We start from the raw sequence: 23,718 nt of genomic DNA on the forward strand, positions 1-23,718 counted from the left end.
ATCTCTCAAGTAAATATTCATTACTAGAATTAACATATTAACCATAAAATTGAAAAAAGGAAGAGGGAATGGAGTAAAAAGATGTGCCATTAAAATCATATGGCTTAAGAAGAGTCCATAGCTCAGATAAACATAGCAAACCTATTTACAACATGTGCAAAAATGCACGAGAAACACTTGTGTGTAAATACACAACTGTAACACGCATGAGTGTCAAAGCAAAAACAAAACAAAGTATTATCAGTCTATAAGAGGCTCAGTAATTGACATATCAAGTTGCCCCATGACATGAAGGGTTACTGAGAAAGGAATTGTGACAGAGAAAATGCAAACATTGAAAGACAAATGCAATTTGGGGAAAGAGAAGTGGGGTGGGAGACTAGATCATCACCTTTGAAGCATCATGCTGATGGATGTGGTCATACTGATAAAGCATGCTATATGAACAAATATACTAGAAGGGGAGGTGATGTAAAAAACCCAATAAAATAATGAATAAATGAAGTACCACTAAGGCATATATAACGAAAGTGTTGGTATGTTGATAGACACACAAACAAACACACACACAAAATTCAGCTTTCGCAACCCACGGTTGCTTCATCAGGAAAGAGGGAAGGAGAGGGAAAGACGAAAGGATATGGGTTTTAAGGGAGAGGGTAAGGAGTCATTCCAATCCCGGGAGCGGAAAGACTTACCTTAGGGGGGAAAAAAGGACAGGTATACACACACACATCCATCCATCCACACATACACAGACACAAGCAGACATTTTCAACAGTGTGTAGTGTGTCACTTCAAAGATTTGTGTATGACATTTAAATATAAAATGTGGCATCAGAGCAAACAAAGCATAAATATACCACATGTCTGCTTGTGTGTATATATGTGCGGATGGATATGTGTGTGTGCGCGAGTGTATACCTGTCCTTTTTTCCCCCTAAGGTAAGTCTTTCTGCTCCTGGGATTGGAATGACTCCTTACCCTCTCCCTTAAAACCCACATCCTTTCATCTTTCCCTCTTTCCTGATGAAGCAACCGTGGGTTGCGAAAGTTTGAATTTTGTGTGTGTGTTTGTGTTTGTTTGTGTCTCTATCAACATACCAATGCTTTCATTTGGTAAGTTACATCATCTTTGTTTTTAGATGTATTTTTCCCACGTGGAATGTTTCCCTCTATTATATATATGCCTAGAAATCATGATACTATAGGCAGAATAAAGAACACTATAAAAAATGAGGGGGATGGGTATAAAGTGATTCATTACTAAAATGTTGTATTCTTTTTTTCTTCGAAATTCTATATTCAGTATTTTCTTCTATTTTTTTTAATTTTACAATGTACACTCCTTCAACCACAGTCAAGTTGCTGTTCAACATTGTAGTAATGAACCACCACAGACCCATCCCCCCTTTCCCCCCCCTATAATATCATGATTTCTAAGCTTATATACACTGCTTAGTGAGGCTTCATTTATTCATTATTTTACTGGGTATATTATAACCCCCCCCCTCCCCCTTTCTAGCACAGTTGTTCATATAGCATACTTTATCAGTGCAACCATTTTCCTTAGTGTAGATACTTGTGAAGTATCGTGCTATCTCCCCCCCCCCTCCCCCCCCCTCTTCTCTCTTTCCCCAATTTGCATTTGGCTTTTAAAATTTGCAGTTTCTCAACCACAGTATGTCCTTTTACAGTATTACATCATGTCAAGGGTCAACTTAATATGTCAAGTATTGGGCCTCTTATACATTGGCAGTACAAGGTTGGTTTGACTAGTTCTCTGAACGGAATAGGACAAAAGTACTTACATCACTGAAACTTTAATTATATTTTAGTGTAGTCTCCTTGTAGATTAATGCACTTGGTCGAACAATGTTCCAGTGCCTTGATACCACCTCGAAAATGAATTTTCTTCAGGACTGCAAAATGGTTGTCTGCTCCGGCTATCAATTCTTCATTTGGAGTGAATGTTCGTCCACCAAGAAAAATTTTCTGTTTTGGGAAGAGATGAAAATCTGATGGAGCCAAATCAGGTGAATTAGGCGGGTGTTGCAACAATTCATAATTCGTGTAATTTTGCCATGGCAACGGCACATGTGTGCAGGTGCACATTGTCTTGATGGGAGATGACTTTCTTCGTTGTTAGACCTGACCTTTTTTCACGTATCTTTTCTTGCAATTTGTCCAGAAGGCTACCGTAGTATTCTCCAGTAATCTTTTGCCCAGTGGGGAGATAATCTACAAACAGAATCCCCTTCACATCCCAGGACACTGATGTAATGACCTTTCCCCACCGAAGGAATTGTCTTTGCTTTCTTTGGTGGTGAAGAATCAGCATTTTTCCACTGCTTTGACTGTTGTTTTGTCTCTGGGATGTAGTAGTGCACCCAAGTTTCAACTGTGGTCACAAACCAGCGCAAAAAATCTTGTTCGTTTCTCCTAAAACTGGCCAAACATTGTTCTGTTACGTCCATTCTCACGTGTTTTTATCCAGTGTCAACAGTCGTGGCACTCATATTGTAGATAGTTTTTTCATTTCTAATTCTGCAATTAAAATATGATATACCCTTTCAGATGACATCTGGCAAGTGGCAGCAATTTCACACACTTTCAATCGACGATCCTGCACGACCATTTTGTGCACTTTGGCAATGATTTCTGGAGTAGTGACACATCTTGGCTGACCACTGAGAAAATCATCTAAGTTCTCCCAACCAAATTTAAATTCATTTGTCCACTTGGCAACAGTTGAATATGAAGGAGCAGAGTCACCCAGTGTATTCTGGAAATCGGCATGAATGTCCTTTGCTTTCATACCTTTCTTTACGAAGTACACTACTGGCCATTAGAATTGCTACACCTAGAAGAAATGCAGATGATTAATGGGTATTCATTGGACAAATATATTACACTAGAACTGACATGTGATTACATTTTCACCCAATTTGGGTGCACAGATCCTGAGAAATCAGTACCCAGAACAACCACCTCTGGCTGTAATAATGGCCTTGATACGCCTGGGCATTGAGTCAAACAGAACTTGGATGGCATGTACCGGTACAGCTGCCCATGCAGCTTCAACACGATACCACAGTTCATCAAGAGTAGTGACTGGCATATTGTGACGAGCCAGTTGCTCGGCCACCATTGACCAGACGTTTTCAGTTGGTAAGAGATCTGGAGAAAGTGCTGGCCAGGGCAGCAGTCGAACATTTTCTGTATCCAGAAAGGCCCATACAGGACCTGCAACATGCAGTCGCGCATTATCCTGCTGAAATATAGGGTTTCGCAGGGATCTAATGAAGGGTAGAGCCACGAGTCGTAACACATATGAAATGTAACGTCCACTGTTCAAAGTGCCATCAATGCGAACAAGAGGTGACCGAGATGTGTAACCAATGACACCCCATACCATCACGCCGGGTGATACGCCAGTATGGCGATGACGAATACACGTTTCCAATGTGCGTTCACTGCAATGTCGCCAAGCACGGATGCGACCATCATGATGCTGTAAACAGAACCTGGATTCATCTGAAAAAATGACGTTTTGCCATTTGTGCACCCAGGTTCATCGCTGCGTACACCATCGCAGGTGCTCCTGCCTGTGATGCAGCGTCAAGGGTAACTGCAGCCATGGTCTCCAAGCTGGTGGTCCATGCTGCTGCAAACGTAGTCGAACTGTTCGTGCAGGTGGTTGTTGTCTTGTAAACGTCCCCATCTGTTGACTCGGGGATCGAGACGGGGCTGCACGATCTGTTACAGCCATGCAGATAAGATGCCTGTCATCTCGACTGCTAGTGATACGAGGCCGTTGGGATCCAGCACGGCATTCCGTATTACCCTCCTGAACCCACTGATTCCATATTCTGCTAACGGTCATTCGATCTCAACCAACGCGAGCAGCAATGTCGCAATACGATAAACCGTAATCGCGATAGGCTACAATCCGACCTTTATCAAAGTCGGAAATGTGATGGTACACATTTCTGCTCCTTACATGAGGTATCACAACAACGTTTCACCAGGCAACGCCGGTCAACTGCTATTTGTGTATGAGAAATCGGTCGGAAACTTTCCTCGTGTCAGCATGTTGTAGGTGTCGCCACCGGTGCCAACCGTGTGTGAAGCTCTGAAAAGCTAATCATTTGCATATCACAGCATCTTCTTCCTGTCGGTTAAATTTCGCATCTGTAGCACATCATCTTCGTGGTGTAGCAGTTTTAATGGCTGCTGCAATCTCTATCCCCTCCCCCGGTCCTCCATGTTCACAAATTACTATGCAGGAACAACAACCGAGCCACGTGACTGCCACAGCTCTCTTCCAAGAGCGCTAGAGCACTGATGGGCCACGTGTTTACAGGCAACAGTCCAATGAATATCGTGAACAACTCATTGCACTAACACTGACCTCTCGTTATGATTCCCAGAACTTTTCAAACAACCCTCGTATTTCCTTGAAGTGTTTTTGCTTTGACACGCATACTTGTTACAGTTGCGTATTCATGCGCAAGTGCTTGTTGTGTGTTTTTATACATAATGTAAAGAATTTATGTTTACCTGAGCCTGCGCACTCTCTTTAAGCTGTACTATTTCAATAGCATACTTTTCTACCCTCCTCCTGTCTCCCTTTTTTCTGCTTTTTAGTTAATATGTTAATTCTAGTAATGAATATGTACTTTTTAAAACGCACATGCTGCTCATTGCAGCTACGTGCATACATGATCCATAGGAGTGTTGCCTACTACAGGTGACTTAAGGCTAGTGCCTCTACTCTTCAGCCAGTTGGCACATGTCACTAGCTCTGTATATGGTATACTTATCCCTTGTATGTTCCGATGCCACATTTTGTCTTTAAATGTCATATACAAATCTTTGAAGCAACACACTATGTGTTGTTGGATCCTTTGTCAAATGTGTGGTATTTTAAAAAGTTTTAATACAAAGCCATACAATAGAGAGATTCTACGTGTGGATGGTGATTAAGTGGATGACATGTGCATGTGCTAGATAGTCAATGTGAGTATACTTCAATGGAGGACAAATGTAAGATTGTAGAAGCATACATCACTAGGGGGTAAGATAGATGCTGCCTACAGGAAAATTAGAGAGACCTTTGGAGAAAAGAGAACCACCTGTATGAACATCAAGAGCTCAGATGGAAAACCAGTCCTAAGCAAAGAAGGGAAAGCAGAAAGGTGGAAGGAGTATATAGAGAGTCTGTACAAGCCAGATGTGCAGGGGGGGCAGTATTATGGAAAATGAAGAGGATGTAGATGAAAATGGGAAGGGATATAGGATAATGCATGAAGAATTTGACAAAGCACTGAAAGACTTACATCAAAACAAGGCCTCGTGAGTAGAAACATTCCATTATAGCTACTGATAGCCTTGGGAGAGCCAGCCATTGACACAACTCTTCCATCTGGTGAGCAAGCTGTATGAGGCAGGTGAAATATCCTCAGACTTCAATAAGAATATAATAATTCCAATTCCAAAGAAAGCGGGTGCTGACAGATGTGAAAATTACCGAAATATCAGTTTAATAAGTCACGGTTGCAAAATACTAACACAAATCCTTGACGGAAGAATGGAAAAGCTGGTAGAAGCTGATCTCAGAGAAGATCAGTTTGGATTCAGGAAAAATGTAGGAACACATGAGGCAGTACTTCTCATACAAGACAGGTTAAGGAAAGGCAAACCTATGTTTATAGCATTTGTAGACTTAGACAAATCTTTTGACAATGGTGACTGGAATGCTCTTTTTCAAATTCTAAAGGTGTCAGGGGTAAAGTAAAGGAGCAAAAGGCTATTTACAATTTGTACAGAAACCAGATGGCAGTTATAAGATCGAGGGACATGAAAGGGAAGCAGTGGTTGGGAAGGGAGTGAGACAGGGTTGTAGCCTCTCCCCGATGTTATTCAATCTGTATATTGAGTAAGCAGTAAAGGAAACAAAAGAAAAATTTGGAGTAGGAATTAAAATCCATTGAGAAGAAATAAAAACTTTGCAGTTTGCCAATGATATTGTAATCCTGTCAGAGACAGCAAAAGACTTGAAAGAGCAGTTGAATGCAATGGACAGTGTCTTGAAAAGAGGATGTAAGACAAACATCAACAAAAGCAAAATGTGGGTAATGGAATATAGTCAAATTCAATCAGGTGATGCTGAGGGGAATTAGATTAGGAAACAAGACACGTAAAGTAGCAGATGAGTTTTGCTATTTGGGAAGCAAAATAACTGATGATGGTTGAAGTAGGGAGGATATGAAATGTGGAGTGGCAAAGGAAAGAAAAGAGTTTCTGAGGAAGAGAAATTTGTTAACATCGAGTGTAGATTTAAGTATCAGGAAGTCTTTTCTGAAAGTATTTCCTTAGAGTGAAACTGTGGATGGAAGTGATACATGGACAGTAAAAAGTTAGACAAGAAGTGAATAGAAGCCTTTGAAATGCAATGCTACAGAAGAATGCTCAAGATTAGATGGATAGATCACGTAACTAATGATGAGGTGCTGAATAGAGTTGGGGAGAAGAGAAATTTGTGGCACAACCTGAGTAGAAAAAAGGATCAGGTGCTAAGACACATTCTGAGAAATCAAGTGATCACCAGTTCAGTACTGGAGGAAAGCATGGGGGGTAAAAACTCTAAATGGAGACCAAGAGATGAATATAGTAAGCAGATTCAGAAGAATGTAGCTTGCAGAAGTTACTCGGAGATGAAAAGGCTTGTGCGGGATAAACTAGCATGGAGAGCTGCATCAAACCTGTCTTCGGACTGAAGACCACCACCACAACAACAACAGTGCTTCACTAAAATTATTTGTAAACATTTCTTGTTCCCTGTTCTACACACAGTGTCTTAATATTTGTTAATAGGTACAAAACCTTCTGAAGAAGACAGTTTTAAAAGTATCAGAATCATGGTCAAGATTTTATAAACCTATATTTTGCAACTGGTTGGCTACTACATTAATCCCTTGAAGCCCTTGTTGCTGAAGAGAAGCCACGTCTAAAATCTTAGGTAAATTTTCTTTTCAACAAAAATGAAAATTAAGCTGTTAGAAAAATCACCAAAACTGATAAAGTAATACTGACCATTAACTAAAAATATTTTCCCCTTCCCTATTGTTATAAAATTGCAAAATGCGCCATTGGAACATAAATGAAGTGACTGCTGACATAATCTGCTGAGTTTTAATTAATTATGTTTCTTATAATTGCAATGAACTTAATCTACCACCAACCTCTCCACTGATACAATAATAGAATATTAAAAGTGAGTTAAGAGGTTAATGCATTCAGAAAAAAAGCAATGATGCAAAATGCAGTAACACATGTTTACACTTAACGATTTGCTCAGCAAAATTATGTTGTGGGTCTCTTATTATTGATTTGCCTTTCTTATATTACATCGTTTCCTTAATTTTTATAGGCATAATTGGAAGCTGATCTGGCTCTTTCATCTGCTGTTAATTTCCATTGTAGTAGTTGGAATATTCTTTTCTCTCATGAAACTATATGTACAAAATAATCACTGTAATTTATCATTATTTAATACTTATTTCTATCTTTATTTGCAGTGCAACAACATCAATTAACTCGTTAGCTACAGATTCTGGACCTGCAGGAAACCTTTCAGATCCCCTGGATACTACTATTGAATGTTTACTACGAGATTGGCATCACAATCCAGATCTGCTATACTCTATACATCCAATTGATGGCAGCTTTCTTATCTGGTATTGTTTTACTTATTCCAAGCAGTAAAGTCTTAGCACAAAATTCAGTTGCTTAGATTTATCATGACAGATGTGATATATTTCAGGTAAAATTAACAGAACATCATGGTAACTCCTAATAGTAAAATGCTTTATTGACAGCTGACATAACAATAGACTAACAAGATATCTTCCACAGAAATAGTTGTTGCTGTACCTCATGTCACAATTTCTGCATTTTCTCATCATACACAATATCGTAGGCCATTCCTGTGCCACTTATGTGACTCATTTTCATTACCCTGCAACCTAAGGTTCACTCTCATGTGAACACTCCAAGTGCAAGACCTGACCATGCATGAACCCTAATGAAGTCCTGTTGCAAGTATTTCCTGTCTAATCAAAAGTAAGGTCATGTGTGAATGCACTTCAACAACTTCTTAAAACACACATACCATTTGATGAGTTACCACATCCCCCCCCCCCCCCCCCATTTCCTCAGAAATGTCGTGGTGCAAAGTGATCCCTTCAGCACATTCTTTGCCCCCACCACCTCCGTGTCCTAGAGCTATGGTATATCCCCTAACCATGATCACCCCTTTCCTCTGCATTACCCCATTTCCTATCCCCTGGTCTCACTCCTTCCTTTCTAGTCATTTTTGCCTTCATTCTTCTTGACTGACGTTATAAAAAAAATCTGAAAAATCTCTCTCTTCCACTACTGCCTAGGTTTTATTTTTACAAAAATTTAACACATCGCTCGACAGTTGTCAAGATCAGTCACTCTCCCATTTCTTAATATTTGCAGAACCATATTGTCATTTGTATATGTGTTTTTGCATGTTGCACAAATACCAGGAAAAGAGCAAAAGTTGTACACTTAAACTCCCCTCTCCATAGTGCTCCTCTTTCTCCTCCTTCCCAGTCCTGTCTTCCACTTGCTGTGCTGCCTGCAACTCCCCTTGCCTGTGACAGGCCATGTTCACCACTGCCACATTCCAATCTTGGCTCTCGCTGCCTCTTCCTCCTAATCATCAGTCATCCCTCCCTCCACTCCTACCTCCCACTCCACATTTTTCTCCTCTCATCTCTCATCGACTAAATCTGACACAACCCCTCACCCCAGTTGAAATGCAGTGCTCATGTAGTGTACATCTGTGTGTGTGTGTGTGTGTGTGTGTGTGTGTGTGTGTGTGAGAGAGAGAGAGAGAGAGAGAGAGAGAGAGAGAGAGAGAGAGATATTTCTCCAGCTCTGGTGTACTATTAAATAATGATAGTATGGTTATGAATAAAATATTCCAGAGGTAAAACAGTCCCACCTTTTGGATCTCTAGATAGGGATTACTCAGGAGAATGTCATCAAGAGGAAGCAAAACAAGCATTCTACAGGACAATGTGGAATGTTGGATCCCTTAAGTGGGTAGGTAGGCTAGAGAATTTAAACAGGGAAATGTATGGGTTGAAGTTACAGTGGGTATTAGCAAAGTGTGGTGGCAGGGAGAACGGAGCTTCTGGTCAAGTGACTGCAGGTCTGTAAATACAAAATTAAATGGGGATAATGTAGCTGTGGATCTATTAATGAATAAGAAAATAGGAATACACATAACCTACTGGGAACAGCATATTGATCACATTATTGTAGCCAAGACAGACCCGAAGCTAACACCCACAACAGTAGTAAAAGTGTATATGCCAACTAGCTCTACAGATGAGGAAGAGATTGAAAGAGTGTGTAATGAGATAAAAGTAATTATTCGGATAGTCAAGGAAGATGGGAAAGTGGAATTTAATATTAGGTAAAAGAAGGCAGAATGGCAAGAGAACATGGATCAGGGAAAAGAAATGAAAGAGGAAGCCACCTGCTAGAATTTTGCACAGAGAACAACTTACTCATTGCTATTTCTTGGTGTATAAACCTTGAAAGCAAATTGTATACATGGAAGAGACCGGGGGACACAGGAAAGTTTCAGATGGATTACATGATGGTAAGACAGAGATTTTGAAACAAGATTCTGAACTGCAAAACATTTTCAGGGACAGAAATGGATCCTGACCCTAATCTGTTGGCTATGAATTTCAGATAAAAACTGAAGAAATAGCTGAAAAGTACGGATTTGAGGGGATGGAATCTGAAAGAACCAGGGGTTACTGAGAATTATAAAGGGAGGATTAGGCAAAGATTGACTGAAACAGGGGTAAACAACACAACAGAACAGTGACGGGTAGCCTTGAGAGATGAAATAGGGAAGGCAGCAGAGGATCAAAAAAGCAAAAAGACACTCAGTATAAATCGTATAATGCATGAGATATTTTACTTAACTGATGGAAAGAGAAATTATAAAAATGCAGCAAATGAAATTGGCAAAAGGGGTTACATAAGTCTAAAAAATGAGATTGACAAGAAGTGCAAAATGACAAAACGGCAATGGCAAGGTAAGAAAAGTAACAGTGTAGAGCAGAGACAAGCACAAATCAGCTCAATGAGCAGCACTCCAGCTCAGGCAGGAAAAAGAGCGGAGTTTGCACTCTGGCAGAAGTTAACATTGTAGCTGCTTACACAGCTTGGTGTAAGAACTGGAGGAGGGACGCTTATCAAACCAGATGTAAACTTGTGACATTGTGCTTTCTAATGTCTCATTCTATTCAGTGCATTAGATTGTAGTGCTAAATAAATATGTTTAATTATATTCCTTTCATTAGATTATGCATAGGAAATAAAAGTAATTACCTTGACATCTGATAATTCCTTTGACTGCTACTTATAGTCATGAAAATACAGTAGGCCAACATTAAAGTTTATTTAGAATAAAGCATAACCAATGAATGACAAGCTAACTCTAGGTTAAACACAGAAATAAATAAATGAATAAATATAATTCACCATAAATAAAACATAGGCTTATGTGTTCTCTTATACATTAAATGTCATTCAGCAGATGATGCGGAGATGTGTATCTCTTTTCACTGAAGAAGACGTGTTATATTTGGTGCGATTGATCTTGCACTTGCAATTCGCAGAACTGCAGTGAGATCTGTGTCATTTAGAGTGGCTCTTCATGGATACTTATTTATCTTCATTAGAGAGAACAGGTATTCATACAGATATGTTGAGCTGGACATTGATAGCAGTTTGGCAGCTATTTTGTGCATATTTGGGAAATCAGTTTGCAGAAAATGTTCATAAAAATGTGGTAGGCTTGTTTGTGATTCATATTTAGCCTTCAGTTTACTATTACATTGAAGTGTGAGTAATTCACACTGTAGAGCGGATGAAACATCATCTGTTATTGTGGTAGTTGAAAAGGATGCGGTAAACACTTTCAGATCCATCGATAAATCATCCAGATCTCTAAATCAGATGGTAAACTCCTTCACAAGACTCGCAAGAGTACCTGAAAATGTCTGCAACTGATCTTGAATTAAACTAGATTTCCACACTGACGGTTTGGGAAAAATGGGCTTACTCACCTTTCAACATAGGATGTTGCCAAAACTCCAACATTTGTGTGAAATCAGTAATACAGTCTACAAAATGAGTGATAACTAAGTAGTTTCCCTGCAACTTAAGATTAAGTTTATTCATTTGGAATGTGATGTCAGTGAGAAATGCTAACTCATTAATACATTTAAGATCAATGAATTTATGACTGGAACACCCCTTTGTTTCCATGAATAAAACTTATTTTGTCCAACAAATCAAGAAAGTGATTCAACATATGACCCCTACTGAGCCAACAAACTTCACAAAAGTATGCAATATCACCAAATTCTCACTCAGTATCCTTCAGGAGAGCTTTAAATTGCCTCAGGCACAGGCTGTGACTCTTAATAAAATTAAATGTTGTCACTACTATGGTCATTACATTTGCCATTGTGATGTTTTTTGTGCACTGGTGTTCTTAATGAATCAAGCAATGCACAGGTACAAACCTCACTTCATGTTGCAGTAGTTTGCTTCTCAGACGACCTATAAGCCCTGCTTTACGTCCAACCATGCAGGGAGCTTCATCAGTGGCAACTGAAATGAGCTTTTCCTGTGGTAGACCAAACATGATAAATACATCTCTCATGAACTGCAGTAGCTCATCACCTGTTGTGGTGTCTTTGAGAGGACATAAATCAAGAAGTTCCTCCTGTATGTTTCTATCAACACCTCTAATAAATATTGTCAGCTGGGCTGTGTCTGATAAGTTGGTACTCTCATCTAATGCAATAGGAAACATAAAGACATTCGAAATGATGTCCATCAATTGTCCCACAGTATCACCCGACAAACATTCAACACGAGTTATAGTATGCTGCGACACTCAAACTTGCGAAAGACCCTGCTCATCTACTGTGACTACCAAACTCTGCTTCACAAATCTGTTGGCACAAAATGGTCGGGAAGAACGGGTGATCAGCAAAGCTATTCTGTAATTAGCACAAACAATTGCATCAGAAGAGGAGGCATCACATTTATGTGTAATAAATCAACAGATTTGTTATTTCAAAGGAAAATTTGGTTTATGAGGCACCATAATTAAGTTATATCATATGTAGGTACAACAGTATAATACATACCTCTGCTTTAGGTCCTTCCTCGTGTAGATTATTGAGAAGATTAAGTCATATTTCACCCTCTACACTTCCATACTGGTTGAAGTGATGTGTTCTGTAGTGACATCCTAAATTGTACTTGTTCATGCCTAATATTTTACCACATAGCAAACATTGTGCTCCTCCTTTGCTGTCAGTGAGCAAGTAATCACACTCCCAAGTAGAGTTGAACTATACCGCATTGCTTTGACTAGCCATTTCAGCTACACAATACTGTACCATAACATAATATACTCAGCTAGGTACATTGCTGTGGCTGTGCTTGCTCCTTGACTGCTCATATTGCCATGTAGTCTTTCCAGAACAAACTATTAGATAGACGTCAGCTGCTCTCAGCTCCTTGGCTCTGCCCACGCTCATGCAGGTGTCTCTGGGAGTGCAGCTCTCTCATTACCCACCTATGATTTAGAAGCATGTATAACTAGGGGAAAAATTGATGCCGTTGAAGGGATATTTGGAAAAAATAGAAGCATCTGTTTGAATGTCAAGAGCTCAGATTATAAGCCAGTACTTAGCAAAGAAGAGAAAGCATAAAGATTAAAGGAATATATAGAAGGGTTATACAAGGGAAATGAACTTCAATGCAATGTTAGAGAAATGAAAGAGGAAATAAATGAAGATGAGGTGGGAGATATGATATTGCAAGAAGAATTTGAAAGAGCACTGGAAGACCTAAGTGAAAACAAGGCCTCTGGAGTGGAAGAATTATTGAGACAAGACTATTTCACTTGGTGGGCAAGATGTATGAGACAGGTGAAACACCCCCAGACTTCAAGAGGGATTTAATAATTTCAGTTCCAAGGAGGGCGGGTGCTGACATGTGAGTGTTACTGAACTATTAATTTATTAAATTATTGTTTCAAAATGCTAAATAAATTGTTAAAGTCTGTAAAATCTGGTAGAACCAACATCGGGGAAACTCATTTTGGATTCCAGAGAAATAAAGGAACCTGTCTTTGAAAGTAGATTAAGGAATGGCAAACCTATGTTTATAACATTTGCAGACTTAAAGAAAGCTTTGGACAATGTTAAATGGAATACTCTGAAATTCTGTAGGCTGCAGGGATAAAATGCAGGAAGTGAAAGGCTATTTACAAATTGTACAGAAACCAGATGGTAGTTATAAGCATGAAAGGGGAACAGTGGTAGAGAAGGTAGTGGGACAGGGTTATAGCCTCTCCCCGATGTTCTTCTATCAACACACTGAGCAAGCAGCAAAGGAAACCAAAGAAAAATTTGGAGTAGGAATTAAAGTTCAGGGACAAGAAATAAAAACTAAAGACTTTGAAGTTTGCAGATGACAATTCTGTCAAGGACAGCAAAAGACTTGGAAGATAATTAAATGGAATGGATAGCATCTTGAAAAGAGATTATAAGATGAACCTCAACAAAAGTAAAACAAGAGTAGTGGAATGTTGCTGAAGTAAATCAGGCATTGCTCAGGAAATTAGATTAGGAAATGAGACACTGAAACAGTAGACGAGTTTTGCTATTTGGGCAGCAGAATAGCTGATGATAGCGACAAAAACTATTTCTGAAAAGAGATTTTTTAACATATAATATCTTTTTAAGTGGTAAGAAGTATTTTCTGAAAGTCCAATAAACCCAGAGTCTTTAAAGATATGAACTTCCCTGTATAAAATAGCTTCAAACTTCTGACTCCTTTAAACATGAAGTAATGTGTTAAATATTTGGCATTAAGCATGTAAATGTTTGTAAAATATTTGAAATATTGTTGGCAGTTTGTTGCAAGTCACTAAGTGTTCTTATTCTCAGTTACTAATTGAATATACTCTCCATATTTGTGTGCAGTGAGTTACACTACTTGAAGACATATACACTGTTTCTAACTGTAATACTTGTCTTTCTGTATTTAACTTTTAACATAAGATTATACCTCTTGATGAGTAGACTACTATAGCATTTTAAATTTTTAAATTAGACCAAAGTATGAACACCGTAAGCAGATTCAAATGAATGTAGGTTACAGTAGCAATTCGGAGCTGAAGAGGTTTCCACTTGATTGCGTAGCATGGGGAGCTGCAGCAAACCATTCTTCAGAGTAAAGATGACAACAACATTGTCTTATTATTATTCTTTTTAATTCTTTTTTTTTTCAGGTATAGAATAATTTTTTGTCAATATATTGTGTTTTTAGTACGCCTTAGGTTCACAACCTTTTAAATCCACAGGGGGAGAGCCTAAGTCACTGTGCTTTTGGCAGTCTGTAAACAAAATTGCTTCTCATGTGAAGTATACTATGTACTTTACATTAACGGAAAATTTTGCAGAAAATAGTTATCATTTTTAATTTCAAACATCAGTGAAACAATCTATTCAGGTTGGCTGCAAGCACTTGGCTCTCATGTTCTGTATATCTGGTATTTTACAGAAAGTCATATTCATTAGATATCTCTCTGTAAGGTGTTGGGCCTGGTAGTGTAGCCTGGAATCCAAGAAGCTGCAGAATCAAATCCTGGTTGGGCCATGGATTTTTTTTAGTCTGCATTTTAACATAGCCTTCACCTCTCAACAATGTGAGAAGTCACTAGAAATGACACGTGGTTTGGATTCCTTAAACTGTAGGTCTCCTTTCCCCAGCTGGATAACTGGGATGGGTTACAGACATACAAAAGTCACCAAAGTTGTGTCCAGTCAAAAGATATTCACCTGGCCAGTGAGCCACAAGAAACTATCATCTCTTTAAGCTGTGCTCAAATTGTAAATGTTCTGTTTGTCATAGTAACTTTTCCATCTCCAGGATTGTGGAGTGGCTGGATGAATATCACCCAGGGTCATTTCGCCAAGCTCAAGTATCTTTTTCAACACGCATCCCCAATGCATTTCCTCTTGGCGACGCAATGACCATGTCTACAAATGTATGTTTGTACAATGCGTATGGGTGCCATAACTACAGAGATGTGCTGAAGCCACCTTCTACTAACAAAGGGCCTGTAAGTGGACCAGCAGGTGGGACTGAGACAGATGCTCCTACACCGCTCCCAAGTGTAATCGAAGAGGAGGCAGACTGGGATCCTTCAACTCCAGCTAAAGACACTTCACAGCAAGTTCCTAGCAGTGTGAAGAGTGCTGATCCACCAGTAGCTGCTGCACAGAAGGAAGCTGGGGCTACAAACCAGGAAGGGGTGTCAGCAGATCCTTCTCCTACTCTCTCCATGGTGTCAAAGCATTCCAATGGAACTCTCAATCTCTGGCAGCTAACATTTGGTGATAGTACAAAATTCTCCCAGGTAAAGTGCTTTGTGATCATCATCCAACATTTTACATGTATTGTGTTTTTTCATATCTTTATAAGGCCGTTCTGCTGAAAAGATTAAAATTACATATATTTAAAATCTTCATTTGTGTACCCAACTGAATGACTAGCATGTGTATGTGATGAATGAGCTAGAACTTTATTGAATTGGGAGTAAAATGGATCAGTGGTTACTTTCATATCTAACAAAAAGGACATTGGAAGCTGAACCTCCCTGATGGATTAAAACTGTGCACCAGACCAAGCATTGATCTTAAAAGGCAAGGATCTTGACTTAAAGCCTTGAGGAACACTTGTCAAGAAGTTCCAGTAAATGACACAGTATGTTACAGTAAAAAATTACTTTGCAAAGCAGAATGTTGTCATCTGGTAAAAGTGAATTTTGCTCAACTAGTGTGTAGCAAAATGGAAGGTAACTCTAATAGGTTACAAAAAAAAAAAAAAAAAAAAGCTCTGTGATCAGAACGAGAGAAACATATGCATGAACTTGTAGTTAGTACACTAATCTCCAGCCATGAGTGTCAGCTTCCAAAATGCTTCTACTGCTTTTCCTACAAATATATTTGTTACTTGGGGGGGGGGGGGGGGGGAGATCTTTGCAACAACAAGACACTACGATAAAGCGTGCACTAAAAAAGGCTTTGGTAGTATCGTGACAGATACAATATGACAGGAAAATGTAATTATCTGTAGGCGGCATTTGATATGAGTGCATGAGTGACTTGTTGAGTGTGAAGCCTTTCTGTGACAATATGGGATGCATAATGGTTCCTTATAATGTGGACCATATAATGCAGAATGGTTTGCTGTAACACTGGACATGTGACTTCTGGATGTCAACACCAAGTGAGACGGTGCAGTGGAAAGACAGTAGACTTGCCTTCAGAAGGAGTGAGTTTCAGTTCCTGGTCTGACGATCCAGATTTAAATTTTTACTGGTTTCCTTAAATAGTTTAAGGCAGATGGTAGGGTGCTTCCATTTAAAAGGATGTGGCCAATTTCCTACCTCAGTCAGTGTTTTTATGTCCTCTTTAATGACATTATCTTCCTTACTTCTGAGGGTACACAGTGATCTGTAACAGAGATGTTAGGACTACAGAGTGTTCCGCTTAGCGTCCTTAGCACATTTTTCATGTTGCATATAAACAGCGATCAGCCAGATCAGTATGTCCACCTTTGGCATAGATACCAGCAATGCCGCTTCATGGCATGGAAACAGTGAGGCCTTGGTAGGTCGGTGGAGGGAGTTGGCACCACATCTGCGCGCGCGCGCACACACACACACACACACACACACACACACACACACGTCACTTAATTCCTGACATTGATTGGGTTCAGATCTGATGAGTTGGGGGGGGGGGGGGGGGCAGCACATCAATTAGAACTTGCCACTGTGTTCCTCGAACCATTCCATCACTCTCCTGGCCTTGTGACTTGCCACATTATCTTGTTTGGAAAAAAAAAACACTGCCATCAGGTAACACAGGAAAATGATTGTCATGCAGGAGTGTACGTGGTCTGAAACCAGTACACTATGGCACTGAAACCAGTGTCATGGTGCCTTGCATGAGCTCCACTGGATGCATGGATGCTTAAGGGAATGTTCCCCAGAGCATAATGGAGCCACCATCAGCTTGACTCCATCCTGCAGTAGAGGAGTTGAGTAGCTCATCCCCTGGAAGACAATGAATTCACACTCTCCCATTGGCATAATGAAGAACGTATCAGGATTCGTCAGACTATGTAGTTCCCTGCCACTGCATCAACATCCAGTGCCAGTGGTTGCATGCCCATTTCAGTCATAGTTGCAAATGTTCTAGTGTTAACATTAGAACTGCATGGGTCGTCAGTGTGGAGGCTGATCGAGGAGTGTTCGGTGCACTGTGTGTTCAAAAAAATTTATATAATCTGCCCAGCATTAAATTCTGATGTTAGTTCTGTCACATTTCACCACCTATCCCGTTTTACCAGTTTGCCCAGCCTACGACATCCGACATCTGTAATGGAGAATTGTCACCCAAGCCCATGACATCTGGATGTGGTTTTACCTTGGTTTCGCCACATGTTGAAAACACTCACCACAGCATTCTTCAAACACCTGACAGGTCATACAGTTTCTGAAGTGCTTGTGCCACGCCTCCACGCCATCACAATATGCCTTCGGTCAACTTGTGAACAGAGTGTGTGAATCACTCTCCTTGTTGAAGAACTCATCTGTCAAAAGGGCAGTACCCCACTACTTCCAGGTGTTTTCATGCTGTGAAAGACACCACATTCGCTGATCCATGTGGTACTTCTTTGCAAGAGAAATGAATGTGACAGGTTTCCAAATACAGAGCAGAGCCTCTCAGAGATTACAATATATAGTCTAATGGGAGGGATGTGATCCTTAAATCTTTGGTGAGGTTAAACATTTTAAATTTCTAAGGCTGAAACTAGATGGAAAGCTTTCTTCAAGCTTGAAATCAAGAAAGCTCTCATTCTAAGTTAATGCCATGTTTCTTGTCTCCTAAAAAATCTTTGACGCTGTTCTGAACTGACATTTAGTTAAGAGATGATCGATTCTGGTGAGACTGCCACAGCATACGCCCGCTGCTCGATTTCGAAAAATGTCATGCACTATTATCTGTTAGCCCCACTCATCTCAAATGATAAAGATCAGGATGACGTGTGCCCCCAAATATAATCATCATCATCGCTATTGCTGAGTTAGTATTTCACAGTACTGGTATCATTTTGTACATGACGAAATATAGTTTGAGCACTTAATGTTTAAAATGTGGCATGCAGGCAGCTGCTTTTCTTATAAATACATTCCATATCTCATAATGAACATCCATAAAGTCAGAAATATATCTAGTACACTGCAGAATTCTTCTGTTATATCAGTAATCCCTTGTCTCTCCAGATTCAGGCTATCATTGATTGCAAAGAAGACTTTATTAATTGGATGTAGTTTGATCATAAGATATGTAACAAAAAGTTTTGAATAAGTGAAATGAAGGGGAGAAAGTGATGCAGTGTGAACTCAATATACATCAGTTTTCCACCATGTCAGTGAGCCACACAAGAAACATTTGAAAATATACCATGCAGTAAGTTGTGTGTCATCACTTGTATCAACATTAACATCATTTGGACTCAAAACAGTGTTAGTTCCTTCTTAACACTGGAAGAACTGATAAACGTAGATTGTCTCTCATGGGGGATTTCCACTTACATTATTCATAGAGCTCCTCGGGTTTCTCTCGTTTGGAATCACGAGAGATTACAGCTCAGGGGTTTTGTCTTTGACTTTTTCTGTTGCATATTTCTTGACAGTGCTTTTTGATGGCCTCATTTGCCCTGGACATACATGAAACAACATAGCATATTGGATTCCTTTGTGGGAGTGGAGCATTCAAATCCCCTTCCAGACATGTGGCATGTGGTTTTCCATGATTCCCATAAATTACTTGAAGTGACTGCCAGGATAGTTCCTTTGAAAGGGCCATGGTAATTATGATGCCTTGTTCATGTCAAATTGGAGCTTGGGCTCATTGACCAATAATCTTATTCTTATGGCAAGTTAAACCCTAATTTTCCATCATTTTGCTCTGAATAGATCTTGTGTGTACCAAGACATGAAAGCAGTTACTGAATCTGTTGGGCCCGTTTGGAGGACATGCGAGGTTCATTTCTTGATTTTATGAAATTATTAATCTGCTAGATGAAAACATACCATTTCATGAATTAAATATGAAAATTTGTCACATTGATTATTCTTAGATAAGTGGTTATCCACTGAAGGATTTATATCAAAACCGTAATATTCACCTGTCAGGGAAGGTAGTAGTGATACTGTACACCAGTGGAACTTCATAGAAAGTAGAAGAATTGCCAGCTGTAGAACACACATCTGAATGGCAGGTTAGATTCCACGTAAGTAGATGTTTTCGTTGTGCTTTAGTGGCAGGTAAAGTCCACATAAAATTGGCAATCCACTATATTTGACTGGATGAATTCGAAGATCAGCTGAAGGCTGGAGCATACCACGCCCAATAGGACCACAGTCAGTAAAGCACTGTGGTGTTCAAACCAACCTTTTGATTGAGTTAATGATAGTTCTACTTTTTCCCCTTGTCCATTGAACTAATGATGTTTTTACTGACTAGCAAATGGAAGTTGCAAAGTCAATACTCTGACCTCACTAACATTATGTTCCTGTAGTACAGGAGCTAATATATTGAGCAACTTGGCCAGAAGTCTAGAAGTGACACTGGTATTATTTAATATCTCCCAAGACTTTCTCAACATTACAGGAATATTAACAAGGAAGGGTGTAATCACCAAGATGTTATTACAACAGTGAGAATTACTCATGCAAAAAGTGTGATTATGAAAGGTTTTTTAAAAAATATTTTTTACGTTATTGTCACATATATCCTACCTGAAACAGGAAGAGTGAACATTCAGCTTGCATAAGACACATGTAGATTAGCCATAGTCATAGTTTCACATGTTATTTATTGCACATGAAGTAATTACATTGCTACTAATGTAGTAAAACATGATCATTGTGATTTAATTGTCATGTGGAGAATAGCTTTGGTAATACCATCTCGAAAATATTGAAAAAATTAGTTGAAGAGTACTGTGGGAGTACCACGTTTATAGTTAATAACAAATTTAGGATTCTATACGACTTTTGCACAAGGCTCACAAGTTTCACATTCATGCTTTGGCAACTTATCTCTCAGTAAATCACTGAAAGTTACAGTCTAGTGCAACTGATTCAGCTGCTGTTTAATCAGTATTCTGGCATGCACATGATGAATGTATTTCTTAACAATAGTAAATAACAGCTGAAAAAAACCTAGTGTGCAATCATTTGTTTTATTATGAAAAAGGGGGGAGGATGTTGTCTTATCCATGGTACGTAGTTAATGGCAAGCAGCTTCTGAGAATAGAGGGTTCGAGTCACTTTGATTTGTAAAGCTGTCAACACTTAATGATGACTGACAGTTGATAGACTTAGGAGATACTTGACTTAACAACGGCTATTCAGGATGTAAAGTGACATTGCTGCGAGTCTTCCATGATGAGGGAGATGCTTGTAAGGGAGATAGTATGTTCACCACTTGATTGTGTGGCACAAGCAGATCACACAGTTGTACAAGAAGTCAGAGGATTCCTTTCATTTGTAGCCAAGTGGAGGATATTAACCAGAGCCTGATAGTAGTAGTTGGATGTTTTTGGATCTACACTACCCTATTTAGAACTCTGAGGTAGCAGAGAAAGCTGCACCACAGATACAAAGAACTCTAACCATAAACAAGAATAATTTAAATTAAATCAAAAGAACAAGCAGGAAGATTAAGTGAGTAGCATTAAAGGAATTTAAAACTGTGGTTTATGTGAAAATCTGCCAAAGAACATAAAAGTTTTTCGAACCACATACAAAGGCCGTAAGCTGAGTGAGATCACTTATGCCGTACTAAACTGCGAAACCACTAGATCAAGGCATGTTAACCTAATGGAATTCATTTAGAGCATACTGAATACGTAGGTAGCAGAGTTGACCACAGTTCTTCCTACCACATACAGTAGAGCACTTCAGCAACAATACATTTTGTATGACTGGAAGGGAGTTTACTCTCATTGTTAAGTGGGATAGTACGAAGAACTGTGGACTTCTATTACTGATTCCAGCTTACGATAATTATTTTTTTTTTTTTTTTTTTTTTTTTTTTTTTTTTTTAGCACATGTGGGAATCACATATAATCAGAAGTAAAGAGATGAATTCACCTCTCTAAGTACATGTACAGTTTCCAAAAATTGGGTTATAAGAGTAAAAAAAAATGACAGTTTTTAATTAATATCTTCTCACTTATTGCGTAACTCGTTTATTGGTACAATATATTGGGGTACATGTGTCACTTAAGAGACATGAAAAAACAAGTCCATCATAGGAACCCTCACCTCAGGCCCAGCAACATCTGTTGAATACAAATAAGCTTTGTGACAACAGATTAAAATTGGGTGTTAGTCCACAAAACCAAACAAAAATAGTTCATGATGGAAATTAATATAAGCATTAGTTCCTGATAGAAATTAATATGCAGGAGTTCCTACCTGAATTTGATATAAGGCCAAGCATGCATATTGAAATTATAATACTAAACAAAATTCCACTTAAGCCTGACAGTGGTGGAAACCGTATGCCGATCAGAGTGTCACACAACTCAGCACCAATCTAGATTAGATCACCGGCCGGAGTGGCCGAGCGGTTCTAGGCGCTACAGTCTGGAACCACGCGACTGCTACGGTCGCAGGTTCGAATCCTGCCTCGGGCACGGATGTGTGTGATGTCCTTAGGTTAGTTAGGTTTAAGTAGTTCTAAGTTCTAGGGGACTAATGACCTGAGAAGTTAAGTCCCATAGTGCTCAGAGCCATTTGAACCATTTAGATTAGATCAGTCTAGTTAAACAGCAGCTACACTCATCATTCACTTTGGTGAATTTGGGGAATAGCAACTGGGAGTGCATCAGCTGCCAGGCAGCCTTATATTTGCTCATCATAGAAGTTCACTTGAACGGGCTGCATCATCATCAGCCTTCTCGCCGCAGGCACCCTTGTTGAATGTGTGTGATGTTATGCATACCGATTCATCTGTATCTTCCGTTTGCACGTTTAGCAGGGTTACTAAATATATGAAACAATCTTAGAATTTGAAATTGACATAATCTAAATGATATCCATTTTGCTGTTCACTCTTGGAGTCTCCTGCTGAATAAAAATGTGACAGAGATTTCCTGGTGGTGTGCTTTTTTCTTCGTCCAGTGTACGTGGTTTGTTTATGTAAACCTGTGACTTAAAAATCATACATGCTGAGATCTATGCAATGTGCAGGCAAAGTAATGCCACCACTATGAGAATTAGGTGACCAATGAATTTAATCCTCAAAGAATTAATCAAAAATTTAGCTGTTTGGGTACTACTCCGCAGTCTCTGTAACTATTCATCCACAATTTCTCTCAAAGAAATAGGAGCCAACTACACTCATCTTAATAACTCCACACCACATTCTCTTCAGAGTTTTTGTCTGATGAACAGCAGAAGTTATAATTGTCAACATAACCAAATGAACTGTAATGATCTTTAAGGCTCATCACGAGAAATAATCTTTTCACAATCATAAGCAAATGGTCGACATACTATCTCCTCCACACCCATAGCCCTCATTATGTAAGACTCACAGCAGTACCCTCTTGATATAAGTCAAGTAGTTTCTCCTTAGTATCTTGTAAACTGAATTTAAATGAACATGATGTGTACGTCGTCATTAATCAAGGATGACGTTTATCTGTCTTGATTTGGAAAAAGTGTATTTTGCATTTAAATGGTTGAGTTTACATCAATACTAACTAAGGAAAAAAATAATTTATATTTCCTTGGAATCTTATGATGATACAAGGAAAATCACAAATTGATGGTTTCATTGTAGCAGTAAATAAATATTTTAGTCTGTTGGTAATTGTTGTACGTATACCAAAACATAATTTACCTACATTTTTGTACATATATACTGTGTGTGTAACAAACAGGAAAGAATGTCTTTTTTTCTGCTTACAGGTTCTGAGTATTGGGCACTCATCACGAGTATCTGGTCATCGTTTCAGGGTGAATGATATAACCTGTCATCCTGTATTACCTCTGTTGCTTACGACATCCCATCACAATATTGCTGATGTTAATTCTCCACCAACTGTTTCTGAGGCACCACCATCACCAACATCAAAGCCTAAGGAAGCTTATACCTACACAGTATGTTTCAAAATATAGTTTTGATTATATTAGTTAGCGTACTTTATATTGCTGTCTGTGTCTGTGTCTGTGTATGTGTGGATGGATATGTGTGTGTGTGTGCGAGTGTATACCTGTCCTTTTTTCCCCCTAAGGTAAGTCTTTCCGCTCCCGGGATTGGAATGACTCCTTACCCTCTCCCTTAAAACCCATATCCTTTTGTCTTTCCTTCTCCTTCCCTCTTTCCTGACGAGGCAACCATTGGTTGCGAAAGCTAGAATTTTGTGTGTATGTTTGTGTTTGTTTGTGTGTCTATCGACCTGCCAGCGCTT

At 39.2% G+C, this 23,718-nt stretch overlaps 1 protein-coding gene across 1 annotated transcript in view; it reads left to right on the top strand.

The window, feature by feature from the left end:
- The window catches only part of LOC124804706 (dmX-like protein 2), a 327,684-nt gene that overhangs the window by 75,993 nt on the left and 227,973 nt on the right, over positions 1 to 23,718 (top strand). Inside the window, exons 11-13 of the mRNA XM_047264965.1 lie at positions 7,584 to 7,742; positions 15,082 to 15,571; positions 23,216 to 23,407. Coding sequence (XP_047120921.1) covers positions 7,584 to 7,742; positions 15,082 to 15,571; positions 23,216 to 23,407 — 841 coding nt within the window. The remainder of the gene's footprint in view (positions 1 to 7,583; positions 7,743 to 15,081; positions 15,572 to 23,215; positions 23,408 to 23,718) is intronic.

This window comes from Schistocerca piceifrons, chromosome 7 (genome assembly GCF_021461385.2).
Source record: "Schistocerca piceifrons isolate TAMUIC-IGC-003096 chromosome 7, iqSchPice1.1, whole genome shotgun sequence".
Taxonomy (NCBI): Eukaryota; Metazoa; Arthropoda; class Insecta; order Orthoptera; family Acrididae; genus Schistocerca; species Schistocerca piceifrons.